A 13,569-nucleotide genomic window follows, 5' to 3' on the forward strand; every position below is an offset into this window, starting at 1 on the left:
TGATTCTACTTATCAAGCTCTTGATTGAAGACCATGATTAGTTAATCAGTTGAATCAGGTGTTGTAATGCTGGGTCTAAAGCAACGACCTGTTTCCACTCTGGTCCTTTTTTCGGGTGAGACTGGGCGCCCCTGCCTGCTGTCCTGCTGGCTCGTTCTCGCCCCTCCCCTCAGAGGAAGTCCTTCATTAGTCAGCAAGCGGCTCCTCCAGAGTAAAAACCCCTGAAACCCTGAAACCCTGAAACCCTGAAACCCTCTCCGGTTTATCTGTGGAGCCGATGCTAATCGCTAGCTCCCCGGCCCTGTCCGACAGGGAGGAATAGAAAGCAGGGGAGGAGAATTGAAACCGGACTCGGACATGAAAATGAAGATGGACACTTCCTCACCCTTTTGTCTACTTTTTTTGTGTGTCTACCCCCCCAAATCTCTTCTTCCTGGGTTTTTGTAAGAGTGGCGGTTTCCATGGTTTTGGTTTGATGGCGAGACGCTGGGGTTCGAATTACTAGATCCCTCCTCCGGGGTCTGAATTATGCTTTGGCTTTTGATGGTGTCTGTGAGACTGGGGTGGGGGGAGGCTGGTATTTTTGGTACATATTTTTTACATCCTCATAATTTATAACCCTGTCTAATAGCATTTCACTGCAAATTAATTGAGATTTTATTTTATTTAAAATTGTTTTTAAGAAACATAATTCATGCTGGATAGATGTGAATATTAAATGGCTGACAATGCTATTTTTATGCAAATAATCCAATAGGCATTGAACCCTGACACCAAAGATGTGAGAGCTGGTTTCATATAGGATGTCAGAGTAGACCTGCATCTCATTGTGAGAAAACATGCCTTGTGACTAACCCTGCTGTTTGATCCTGTCTGAAGCGCGTTTGAGATGAGGCTAATAACAACGCATGTCATTCCCCTAGCAGACCGCCTTTTAAAAGGTCAGCCATGGCTTTGTGCTTTTCTTCACAGCACCTGAGATTGACATCATGCTATTTTCTCTTTTTCTCCGCCCCCTCTCTCTATCTCTCTCTCTCTCTCTCCCTATCTTCCTCTTCTTCCCTCCGTCTGGCGATATCCGTCTTTGCGCTCTGTCCATCAGTGACGTTTCAACGTGGCGACAGAACGCTGCTAGGCAACGGAAGGTGAGATATACCTCTCTAACGCAAGGGATTCTGGGAAATTAGTCCAGCCCCAGCTCAAATGTATATATATATATTTGTGTGTTTGTAAATGCATTTCCTTGATTGGGTCAGCAATCTGAGCGAAATGTGCATGTGCACTTATAAATTAATAAGCACATGTCTGGATAAATGCATGTATGGATAAGTGCATGTATGCATTAGGCCTTAATTGCTGGACTCATAAGTCTGCAATCCAGTCAAGGGAAGCCAGAGCCACAGAAGCAGGAAGGTGGACTTCATCTGGTAATGTCTTCTCCCTGTGGCTTGGGGGGCAGGGGCAATAAACTGGGCTATTTAGAACCCTTCCAGTAAACCCTTTGAAGAGTAGAGAGTAGATTTTCTGGAATGTTTTTTTTTTTTCAAAATTCTAAGCCAGTGTTCTAGAATTCCATTGCTTATTGCCAGGAGCGATTGTGACATCAGCATTGGAATGTTCCGTCAGATCATTTTGTGATCTTACACCTTAAAGGGTTAAAGTACCGTTTCAGCACCAAGGCCAGCTCCGGGTTATTTCAGCCGCAGGAAATTGACGATGCTGAATCTTCTTTCTCTCTCTCCCTCCCCCTCTCCCTCTCTCACACACTTTCTGTCTCTCCCTCTTTCTCTCTCTCCTCCCTCCCTCTCTCTCTCTCTCTCTCTCTCTCTCTCTCTCTCTCTCTCCCCCCTCCCCCCCCCCTCTGTAGGCCGGGGCTGCTGAAAGCAGGGGACCCCAGGTTACCCTGGCTGGGCGACTCCTGGCCCTCCACCAGCCTGCCCGTCAGCAGCAGCGCCCGGGGCAACAAGAGCGTGGCCAACTTCGGCCGCGGGGGTAAGAGAGACGGGGCGACCCCCGAAACCCCAGGGCGGTGACATCACTCTGCGGGGAGGGACGAGAGAGAGAGAGAGAAAGACAGAGAGAGAGAGAGAGGGGGAGGGAGGGAGAAAGACAGGGAGAGGGAGAGAGAGAGAGGGAGAGAGAGAGAGAAAGAGATGGAGAGGGAGAGGGAGAGAGAGAGGGAGGGAGAGAGAGAGAAAGACAGAGAGAGAGGGAGAGGGAGAGAGAGAGGGAGGGAGAGAGAGAGAAAGACAGAGAGAGAGGGAGAGGGAGAGAGAGGGGGGGGTCAGGGCTCCTGTGGGTAGGGGTGTAAAATGCCGCCTCTGAAGCCAGTTAATTTTCCGGTGTGCCCCGTGACCGTGGTGCCATGCCCCGGGGGGACCTGTGGCAGATTTTAATTAGCCTGGCTGCCCTGCGCCACGCCTTCCACCCCCCCCCCCCCCCCCCCCCAGCCCCACCCTCACTATCAGGGAAGGTCGGGCGGAGCCGCTCCTGACCGTGAGGCCGTCTGGCCGGGCTCTCAGGCCGCTGCTCCAGCCCCGGCGCCGCAGCGCGCCATCTTAACCCGCCGGCCAATTAAGCGTGAGGGGAAAACGAGAAGAACCGGGCCTTAACGCTGCTGCAGAACCGCAGGGTTCTGAAACCGGGCCCCCAGTCCTGGTGCTGGAGAACCACGGATTTCTGCTTTCTTTTTCTCGTAAAATTTACAGCTCGTTTAGAGGGTGAGGTGAGTTAAGTCTCATTCCCCTCTCTCTCCATTTTTTTCTTTTCTTCCTCTCTCCCTCTCCCTCCCTCCCTCCCTCTCCCCTCTCCCTCTCCCTCCCTCACTCCCTCTCCCTCTCTCCCTCTCCTCCCCCTCTCTCCCCTCCTCTCTCTCTCTCCCCTCCCTCTCCCTCCCTCCCTCTCTCCCCCTCCCTCTCCCTCCCCCCCCCCCCCCCCCCCCCCCCCCCCAGACGTGCTGCCCGTGGGGGGGCACAGGGAGAAGACGGGCACTATGCTGTCGGACGGCGCCATCTACAGCAGCATCGACTTCAGCGGGAAGGCGGCGTACCGCATCCCGGGCGGGGCGGGGCAGGTGGCCACGCCCTACGCCACCACGCAGATCCTGCAGTCCGCCAGCTTCCAGGAGCTGGGCGTGGCCCCGCCCGACCCCCGCTGGAAGGCCTCGCTGCAGCCCCCGCAGCAGGACAGGGGCACCCTGGGATACACGCTGAGCGACGCACCCTGCAGCAACAGTGAGTACGGAGAGGGGGGGGGGGGCTGTGTGTGTGTGTGTATGAGAGAGAGAGAGAGAGAGAGAGAGGCTGTGTGTGTGTGTGTGTGTGTGTGTAAGAGGCTGTGTGTGTGAGAGAGGGGCTGTGGCTGTGTGTGTGTGTGTGTGTGTGTGTGTGTGTGTAAGAGGCTGTGTGTGTGTGTGTGTGTGTGTGTGTGTGAGAGAGGGGCTGCGTGTGTGTGTGTAAGAGGGTGTGTGTGTGTGTGTGTGTGTGTGTGTGTGTGTGTGTGTGTGTGTAAGGGGCTGTGTGTGTGTGTGTGTGTGTGTGTATGTAAGAGGCTGTGTGTGTGTGTGTGTATGTGTGTGTGTGTGTGTGTGTGTGTGTGTGTGTGTATGTGTGTGTGCGTGCCGTCATGCCTGTGGAGGATCTCGGAGGTTTATCGCTGTCTCTCTCTCTCTGCAGTGTGAAAGAGAGAGAGACAGCACCTCCGTGGCTTCCTGTCTGTCCCCACGTCCCTGTCACACTGCATGTCCTGCATGACCCTCTGAACACCTCTGTGACCTCTGCCCTCTGACCCCTAGCACTGCTTTTCACTTCTGACTACCGATTGGCCGAGGGCTTTTCTGGTAGAATCCCACACAACCAGTCACAGGACTTCAGCTCCTGCGGCTCCTTCAGCAGCTCAGACCGAACCCTCTCAGGTGGGTCACCTGCACAGCATCCGCCCCATTGGTCCATCTGCTGATTGGTTAATTCAGTGACTGAAAGCCAGCAGATCCCACAGCCTCCGTCCCATTGGTCCATCTGCTGATTGGTTAATTGAGCAATTGAAAGCCAGGTTTGTGTAAAATGTGCGTTTGAAACACTTTAACTGACCGTGACCTTTGAAGAGACATCCTGCAGATCCCTCATAGAAAGGGAATATACAAAAAATATATCAAAAATATATTGAAAGTGTGTTAAAGATATTGCCAACACTTCACTACATACTTGCAAATTATTGCATTATTTAAATACTTTTTTCTTTTCATTCATTGCTGTGAAATATAATATAATGCAAAAATTCACAGTCACAATATGTTTAATTTCCCTAAAAGATCCCTGCAAATTTTCAATAAAACATGCTGCTAATTAAAATTGGTGGAAGTAGATTTCTCCATTAAAACTGTCAGTGTTCTGCAAACTTCACTGGTGACTAAAGGGTTAAAGTGTTTTGAGTAATTACCTGGCCCGCCTCTGTTTCGTAGTTTATGTGGCTGATTGATTAATTGACTGGCTGGTTTATTGGTTGACTAGTCTGCATATTTGCATGTGACCTTCAGACTGATGGATCCAGTATCTAAGGGGGTTTGTGATGAGGCTGTGTGCTCCTCCTATCCCACCTCCTCCTCTGTCCTCCTCCTCCTCCTGCTCCCATTCTCCTCCCTTGCTCTCGTACTAGTTCATCGTACGCACAATTCTGCAATGATCACGACGGTTTGTGGAAATTTCTTTTTTCCCGAACATTGTGGAGCTCGCTAAATAAAATAAAGGGCGTGAATAGTTGATGAAGGCTGAAGCTGGCGATCGGGGCTGCCCCCCCCCCCCCCCCCCCGGGAGAGCGATGGCGGAGGACGAGCGCGCGTTCGCTCTGTTCCGTCTGACGGCGTTTGACTTGGCGGGCCGCCGGGCGCTGCCCCGACGCGTTCGCGATTTCGCCGGGTCGGGCGGGCGGCTGGAAGCCCTGGCGGGGGGAGCCCTGAGGCTTTTCATTGGCGGAGGGAGGGCCGTGCCCTAAAACAGAATGGGAACGCTGGTCCCGTGAAAGCGGGCGAGGTGGGGCGGGTCGGATTTAAACCGCGCTGACCGGACGTTACGGGTTCGACTGCCTCTCTGCAGAATGTTGGCCACAAGAGGAAGTGTTGAACTGGTCCTGAGAATGTTTTTACATACAGGGTTTATGCACAACACTGAGGACATCCTCTTACTTCTAGCAGGAATTAGATTAGCTCGTTTTAATAAAAACACCCTGGGCCACTAAAATGGAATAAAGAGAGAAAAACTAAAGACCATCCAGCCGCATCTTAAATATCTTACACCACAATATTTATAGTTAATGCAGTTGTCTTGGTTGACAATTCATTTTTTTATTTATTTCTATCTGGGCCCTGTTTCATGAAGCCAGATTACTGAATTTGCTGGATAACTGTACAGAGTAAAACCCGGAACATGGACTGAAGTTAAAAGAGCCGTTCCAGGTTTTACACAGTAATCCCGCAACCTCAGTGATTGTGAAATACCCCCCCGGTACTGTAAGACTTGACTGAACAGGGATAAGGGTGCCGTCGGTGAGCTCCAGATCTTGCGTGTGTTTATTAGAGGGGTACAGGAAACCCGTCACTCCTGTGTCAGAACGGAGCGTCGGGTGCACGTGCTGTCAGGCACGTCTTTGACAGGGGGATCAATGGAGGATGTCTTCCACATTCCGCACAATGCGTCCCAGAATGCAACGCTGCGCGGGTCGTTAACTGAACTCGCTGAAGTCAGGCTGCTGTTGCCATGGAGATTGCGGCACAGTCAGCCCCGCAGGTTATGGCCGTGGGTTTTTGTGTGCGCTGCGTGTGAACGGAGTTTTTGGAGCCCCCGTCTGTAACCCCTCCTGCCCTGCTCTCTGCCGCCCCCTACAGACGGGAAGGGGAAGAAGAAGAAGATGAAGAGCAAGGGTCCGAGGAACGGGGGATCGTGCTGGGCCAGCGTCCCCCTGCCCCCGCCCCCCATGCACCCCCTCCCAGGCACCGAGCTGGACCACTGCGCCCCACAACACCACGATGGGGGAGGGTAAGGGTACAGGCGCTCAGTACACACACACACGCACCAGTACACACACACACACACACACACACGCACGCACGCATACATGAACACACACACACGCACACACACACATTCTCTCTCTCCCTCACACACACACACACAGCCCACTATCCCATTTCCAAGCTGTGTTTATGTTCAGCCTTATTAATTCCAATCTTCTGAAAGTCATCTGCTTTTAATGGGGTTTCTGTTAAATGCGCACTTTTCCACCTGATAAATCTTAATGGTTGCTGATTATGTCTTCTGTCCAATGGAATGAGTATTGACATATAAAAATGCGTATTTTAAGTACTTTCTGTTGCCATTATAAAAGAGAAAAAAGTTTTCTTTCGTGCTCTGAAGGTAAAGCATGAGGTCTTATTAAAAGGTATCGTGACAAATGTTAATCAGCTCATTTGAATACGAGATTGTGCTATAAAAATTCTAACGATATGACTGGATTAATTACTAGGCTTAATGAGCGCACGTCCTCATTCAAATTTCGAATATTCAGGTCCACAATTAAATGGATGTTAAAACTATCAAGCACTGATGCAAAGAAAAAATACAAACAAAAGAAACACATCTCCACCAATCGTGGAGCATGTTGGTAATAAGAAACGATTGGTTTGGTGGAGACTGGAATCCAGGAAGCATCACAAGACGCTATCCTCCAATCACTGTTGGTTTATTGATTGCTATCAACAGTTTCTGTGATTGGTGAAGCTTCTCTCTAGTTCATGCAAATAAGTTTATATAATTTCTAGCTCATTTTCTGTTCCCTATCATCCATGGATGATTTCTCTCCCTCCCTCCCTCTCTGTCTCCCCCTCTGTTTCTTTCCCTCTTCCTCTCCCCTGCTCTCTTTCTCTTTCTCTCTCCCTCCCACCCCCTCTCATCTGCTTTCTCCCTCTCTCTCCCTCCCTCTCCCTCTCTCTGTCTCTTTCTCCCTCCCTCCTTCTTTCTCTCCTTCCCTCTCCCTCCCTCTCTCAGCTATCAGACAGACAGCTGGGGTGCCTCCATGCCTCTGCAGACCTACCTGCACCAGGGCCTGGGGGACGAGCTTGAGGAGGAAGACGAGGAGGAGGGGCACGTGCCGGCTCCACCCCTCAGGGGCGTGGCCCTATCCGCAGCCTCACTAAGCCCTTCCCCCCACGAGGAGACCCAGTCCATGCTGCAGGCGCGATTGGATGAGCTCACCCGCGCCTATCAGCTGGACGTGGCCAATCAGACCTGGTGAGTGAGAGGGGCGGGGCTACATAGGGGCGGGGCAGGATAGGGTGGGGCAGATTTTATTTCTGTTCTCATGGACGGTGATTTACATATTTTTATGCTAAGTGTGTTGTTTATTCCTGGCTGTTATGCTTTTTTTCTTCTCCTTTTGTTTTTCTTTTTCGTTTGTGAAAAAAATCTCTCTTATTCTCTCTTTCTCTCTCTCTCTCTCTCTCTCATTTTCTCTCAGGCACATGCAGGCCACCCCACACTCTGTCAGGACCCCGGGGGGGTACGCTCCCGTGACTCTGCTGTCGGAGCTGGAGACCAGCATGAGGAACGGGGAGGAAGAAGAGGGAAGGGATGAGCAGGAGGCAGAGGAGGATGATGATGAAGGTTATGAGATACTGAGCCATCTTCGTAATATGCAGCACGGGCCAGCGACTGGCCTGGACAGCCAGGACGTCCCTGCAGCAGGTAGAACATTCTGCGTGTCACACCTGTGTACTACTGCTTTTATCCAGGCACACACACGCACTCACACACACACACTCACACACACACACACACACACACACACACACACTCACACACACACTCACTCACTCGCACACACACGCACTCACACACAATCACTCACACACACACACACACACACACACACACACACACACACACACGCACACACACTCACACACACACACACACACACACACACACACACACTCACACACACACTCACTCACTCGCACACACAATCACTCACACACACACACACACACACACACACACTCACACACACACACACACACTCACACTCACACACACACTCACACACACACACACACACTCACACACACACACACACACTCACACTCACACACACACTCACACACACACACACACACACACACACACACACACACTCACAAACTGGCAGTGGGAAGAGAGGCCGCTGTTTCCTCAGAGTCGTTCGTCTTCTCCTGTAAAGGAAAGCTGAGAGGAGCCAGAAAGCTGTGCCAAACACCCTCACTCTCACTCGCTCCCCGCCCTCCTCCCCCCCCCCCAACTCCCGGCACACCCCTCCCCCCCAACACCCTCCCCCTCACAGGTCACACTCTCTAACACCCCTACCCCACATATTTCACAGCTTGTTGCCTTTTATTCGATAAATGTTTTTCTTTTTTTCTGCCAGGTTTTCTTTTTCTTTTTTATTTTACCCAGAAGGCCTTGCTCCTCGGGTACGGGTGACTGATAGAGGCTGGCCTTTTTCTTCCTCCTCTGTTCCTCCCTCTCTCATTCAGGGGGAAGCGTTTTATTTTCACACAAACAGCTCCTGGCTCTGAGCTCTCTGAGTCAGAAGAGCTGTGTGTGTGTGTGTGTGTGTGTGTGTCAGTGTGTGTGCATGTGTGTGTTTGCATATTTTGTTTGCATGTTTGCTTTTTGTTTTAGTTTTACTCTGCTGGTTTCACATTTTGCATTTTTTGTTGGTTTAGTTTGTTGCTGCATGAAGGTTAATTTAACTGGACACACACAGACATAAACACACACACACACATACACACAGTGCTGTCATCATGAGAGTGTGTTTCATGAGAGTGTTTCACGGTCTTGAAGAATCTGCTGGTTTTAATTGTTTCCCTGTTACTGTGGTTGAGGGTCCCTTGTGGACCCTGTGGTCTTTGAACAGGGTTGAGGGCCCCCCTGTGGTCTCTCACCAGGGTTGAGGGCCCCAGCTGTGGTCCGTTCCTGGGGTCAGTGCCCATATAAACAGATTCTCCTGCCCTCTCTGTCGCCCCCTGCAGGTAAAGGCATCTCACAGCGGCCCCGGCCTGGCCGCACGGGCACGGCGGGCATGCACAGTTTGGGTCACCAGAGGGTAGCGCACCCGTCCCACCACATGGGGGCGCAGCTGGACCTGGGGGGCACAGAGCCTCGGCAACGAAACGGCCACGCTGATGGTGAGAGGGTGGGGCGGGGGGAAGGAAGGGGGGGGGGGGGGGGAGGATATTGGGTCCTGGAGAGCTGTAGGGTCTTCCCGGTCCTGGAGAGCTCTCCTGGATTTAATTGTTAATCAACACTTAATTGATTGATCAGTAGCAGCTGATTACTCAGTTAATTCACCTTGCCCTGTTTCTTGGGTCTGTAAATCAGTTGCATAAATCAATGAAGTTCACCCATTATGTTAGGTGTGATTGTGATGTCATAAACAATCCCCCCCCCCTTTTTTTTTTTCCTCAGGCCTTCCTTCCCCTCCTGCCCCCCCACCCTGGGATGTGGAGCCCCAGGACACCCTGGATAAGTGGGGGCAGAGGCCCAGCCAGGGGGAGTATGGGGGCTCCCTGCCGAGGGGGGGGCAGTTCTCCCAGCAGGGTCCCGCGGTCCGCTGGCCCCCCCACCGAACCGGCGCCGACCAGTACTGCGGGGAGCTATGTATGTACCCAGCAATCTGTGTGTGTGTGTGTGTGTGTGTGTGTGTGTGTGTGTGGTGTGTCTGTGTCTGTGTTTCTCAAGTCGTCTTTTGGTTTCGTCCAATAGTTATTCATTTGCTATTGTATTGTTAATATTTACTATAATCAGACATTGCAGAATCAGTGAGTGCATGCTCTCTCTGAATGATCTATTATTTACATTAATCTTCTGCAGTTATGTACAAAATATTTCAAGTATATCAGTGCACACATAAGAATTTAATGCAATATGAAGTACGCTCCTTACTCTGTCTGTCTGTCTGTCTGTCCCACAGAGTGATGATCAGATGACTCACCACTACTAGCCCTGGTGTGACAGACGACTCACCGATTTGTGCAATGAACTTTGACCTTATTCGTGTACCACGGGAAGAACAGAACAAGAAGAAATATGTCGACCAGTGTGAGGAAAAAGAATGAAAGATGACCCAATTTACACAATTTAAAAACACTGTTTTTTCCCCCTGTCCTCACAAGGAAAATATCTCACACATTTCTCCTAAATCACATGCTTTGTGAGGACCCAGGCAGAAATGAAACTGAAGGAAGCAAAAGGGAACAAATTGTAAAGTTATGCTCATTTGAAACAATGAATTTCTCTAAATATGTAAATATTTTTCCTTTTTTTGCTTTACTTTGCAAGCTTTTTTATGGTCATTTGTACTTTGTGAATTATTGAAAGGTTGTGATTCCACAAATACATTCCGTTTGACATGTTTTTATTTACTGTACTATTATTATTATTATAATTATTATTATTATTACTATTATTCAAGGAATTGTAAGTAATGGTTATTGTTCATTTTGCACAGGGATTTGTTTGGTTATAAGCACAAAAACAGCTCTTGCTGACACGGGGAACCAGAATGGGTTTGGGTTGGTTACCGGGAGTGTCTCTCTGTATGCACTATGATCTAAATTCTGAGATACGGCCCAAATGCAGCGAGAGGCGTTTAGGAAAACAAAGAAAGAAAGAAAGACACTTCCACACCTGAGAAAGAAGATGAAACGATGAAATACTTTACCAGCTGACACAGGGTTTCAGCAGTAAAACTGGATCCTCAGCTTGGCTATTTGTGTTCAATGGCAGTATTGGGGCTCTATAGCAGTATTGGGGGTTCTGTGGAATCACTACGGTTTCTAAGGGGCCGGGTGGGGAGGGCGGGGGGGGGGGGGGGGGGGGTGGGGGGTTCAGCATTAATCCATGAATCATTTTTTTATTAAATGTTTTGTTACAAAATGCACACAGCACAACACTGTTTTATTAAAACGACGGCAGAGAAAAAACAGGTGACAGTAGAGAAAGCCCCCTTCCCTTGTCCGTAGTGCCGCACTCCGCAATCCCAAAGCTGAGGCTGTCACCATGGAGACCAGAGCCCAGCCTGGAGCGGAGCCTAATCCGTTTCGGGATTTCGCACCAAACCTGCTCATAATTATTCAATGAGCCCAATCATGTGATCTTTGTAATCCTGTGACTGCTGAAAAAAAAGCCCTTTCTGTCACAAATATGCAAGTCCACCACCGCAGTCTTCTCAATCACTTGACTGGTGCTATGTAATTAATCGGTTAATTGAGCCAGGGGTAATTGGTGGAAACAGAAGCCTAGCAAATACACCAGATCCTACAGAAAAAGCGCAGCCCGCCCCAGGTGTGGAGTGAGGGACGAAGTCTGTGTTGCAGTGTTCTAGAACACAGATGTCATACAGCCAATCGGTGCCCACTTCAGATCTGTGTGATGATGGAGGAAAGGGTGGAACATGGTTTCAGAGATTTAGAACAGTGCTGGGGGCTCTTTTCAGGATTCGCTGAAGTTCCTGGTTCCAGAATGTTCTCATTTCTGTTTCTATGATGGAAAAGCACTAATGGCAATTCCTGTTCCCCTCCAGGGGTAATAAAATAGGGAATGGATTTGATGCCATCACTCTTTTTTGCATAGAAGGAGCTCTGCCAATCACAGAGCACGTTGGAATCTGTTCTAGTCAATTCGGCTGCCCATGTGACTCGGCCTCAGTGCATGATAGGAAGGGGGCTTTCCTTTCTGAGACTCTGGGGGTCAACTGCACTGAAGTTAGATGGAGTTTAAACCTCAGGGTTAAACTGCTGGCCCCCAGAACTGCATTTCAACTCGATTAGCTATTCTTCATTCCACAACTTAGCATAGCTACTCCAGTTGTGATGCATTTCTGTGGTCTAGAAGTTTAAACCTGAGGCTAAGTAGACTGCAGTTGGCCCTGGCAGTTTGCGCAAATTTTCACACAATATCTTTGTAAGATTTTCTTCTTTTTTTGTGTTTTTTTTTATTTATTTTTTTTAAAACAATGTTTTTATTTATTTATTTATTTCCGGTCACCTGTAAAGAATCTCAATAAAAATCTGACATGTTCGGCCTCAGGAAAAACAGGCATTTAGGAGTATGAACGTTTTCAAACAAAAAATAAATACATAAAGCTATGATGCAAATAAAGATGTGTATGTGAAATCCAACGTGGACGTTTCTTTGGCTTTTATTACATGATTAACTGGCATGCAATCGTATTGTATTTATCTAAGTATATCAACTGAAACCGCATTCTGTTTTGCAGAAGGGACCTGGGGAAAAAAAGTGGGAGAGCATTATGTTGAATAAACTGTCCTCCAAAACAGTACTGTATGAGTGCAGCAGCATTGGCCAATATTGGGGTCCATTGATACCATTCAGTATTTTCGTGAACTTTTTCACATTTTTGCGATGGGACTCGATTGCCTTATATTTTTTATTTGTCACTGTAAAATACATTTTCAGCAATAAATGAAGCAAAAGGCCTGATATTTACTTTTTCAAGGATATTGAAAATACATGATGTCTAAGGCAGCAAAAAGAAAAAAGCAGGAAATATAAATTTTGACCATTATTCTACATTATAAGGCTACAGGCTTATATAGTTTCAATTATGTTGGGGAAATACAATTTGAGACATAAAAATATGAAAAACCATTTAATTTCATTGACTTCAAATGTATTAAAAACATATTTCTAATTCAGCAAAATAAAAATAACATGAATTTGAAATTATAAGCATTTTTTCTGATTTGTTGTATAAGTCATTTTTGATTTTTTTTTTAAAATCGTGTTGAGGAAATACATTTTGAGTCATAAATATTTCAAAAATCATTTCATTGACTTTATTTCTTCAAATGCATTGCATACACATGACGACTAATCCAGAAGTATATACAGAATTTGATTTAGAAAATATGACCATATTTTAATAGTTTTTGCATAAGGCTATAGGCTTATGTTTTTTCTTCTTTTTGGGAAAATACATTTTGAGTCATAAATATTTCAAAAATCATTTAATTGACTTTATTTCTTCAAATGCATTGCATACACATGACGACTAATCCAGAAATATATACAGAATTTGATTTAGAAAATATGACCATATTTTAAGAGTTTTTGCATAAGGCTATAGGCTTATGTTTTTTTCTTCTTTTTGGGAAAATACATTTTGAGTCATAAATATTTCAAAAATCATTTAATTGACTTTATTTCTTCAAATGCATTGCATACACATGACGACTAATCCAGAAATATATACAGAATTTGATTTAGAAAATATGACCATATATTAAGAGTTTTTGCATAAGGCTATAGGCTTATGTTTTTTCTTCTTTTTGGGAAAATACATTTTGAGTCATAAATATTTCAAAAATCATTTAATTGACTTTATTTCTTCAAATGCATTGTATACACATGACGACTAATCCAGAAATATATACAGAATTTGATTTAGAAAATATGACCATATTTTAAGAGTTTTTGCATAAGGCTATAGGCTTATGTTTTTTCTTCTTTTTGGGAA

General features: G+C 47.4%; 1 protein-coding gene across 8 annotated transcripts in view; it reads left to right on the forward strand.

Annotated features, from left to right (window-relative positions):
• Positions 1-10,886, forward strand: part of LOC118236132 (roundabout homolog 2-like) — a 163,439-nt gene extending 152,553 nt beyond the window's left edge. For 7 of the 8 annotated variants that reach the window (XM_035434222.1, XM_035434219.1, XM_035434217.1 and 4 more), the window contains 10 exons: positions 1,103-1,145; positions 1,868-1,992; positions 2,952-3,233; positions 3,794-3,913; positions 5,879-6,029; positions 7,038-7,280; positions 7,507-7,733; positions 9,062-9,217; positions 9,498-9,689; positions 10,003-10,886. In XM_035434222.1, the coding sequence (XP_035290113.1) occupies positions 1,103-1,145; positions 1,868-1,992; positions 2,952-3,233; positions 3,794-3,913; positions 5,879-6,029; positions 7,038-7,280; positions 7,507-7,733; positions 9,062-9,217; positions 9,498-9,689; positions 10,003-10,004 (1,541 nt within the window). In that variant the 3' untranslated portion in view covers positions 10,005-10,886. The remainder of the gene's footprint in view (positions 1-1,102; positions 1,146-1,867; positions 1,993-2,951; positions 3,234-3,793; positions 3,914-5,878; positions 6,030-7,037; positions 7,281-7,506; positions 7,734-9,061; positions 9,218-9,497; positions 9,690-10,002) is intronic. The other variant, XM_035434224.1, reaches the window with a different exon arrangement.
• Positions 10,887-13,569: the final 2,683 nt, after the last annotated feature.

Source organism: Anguilla anguilla, chromosome 9 (assembly GCF_013347855.1).
Source record: "Anguilla anguilla isolate fAngAng1 chromosome 9, fAngAng1.pri, whole genome shotgun sequence".
NCBI classification, from domain to species: Eukaryota; Metazoa; Chordata; class Actinopteri; order Anguilliformes; family Anguillidae; genus Anguilla; species Anguilla anguilla.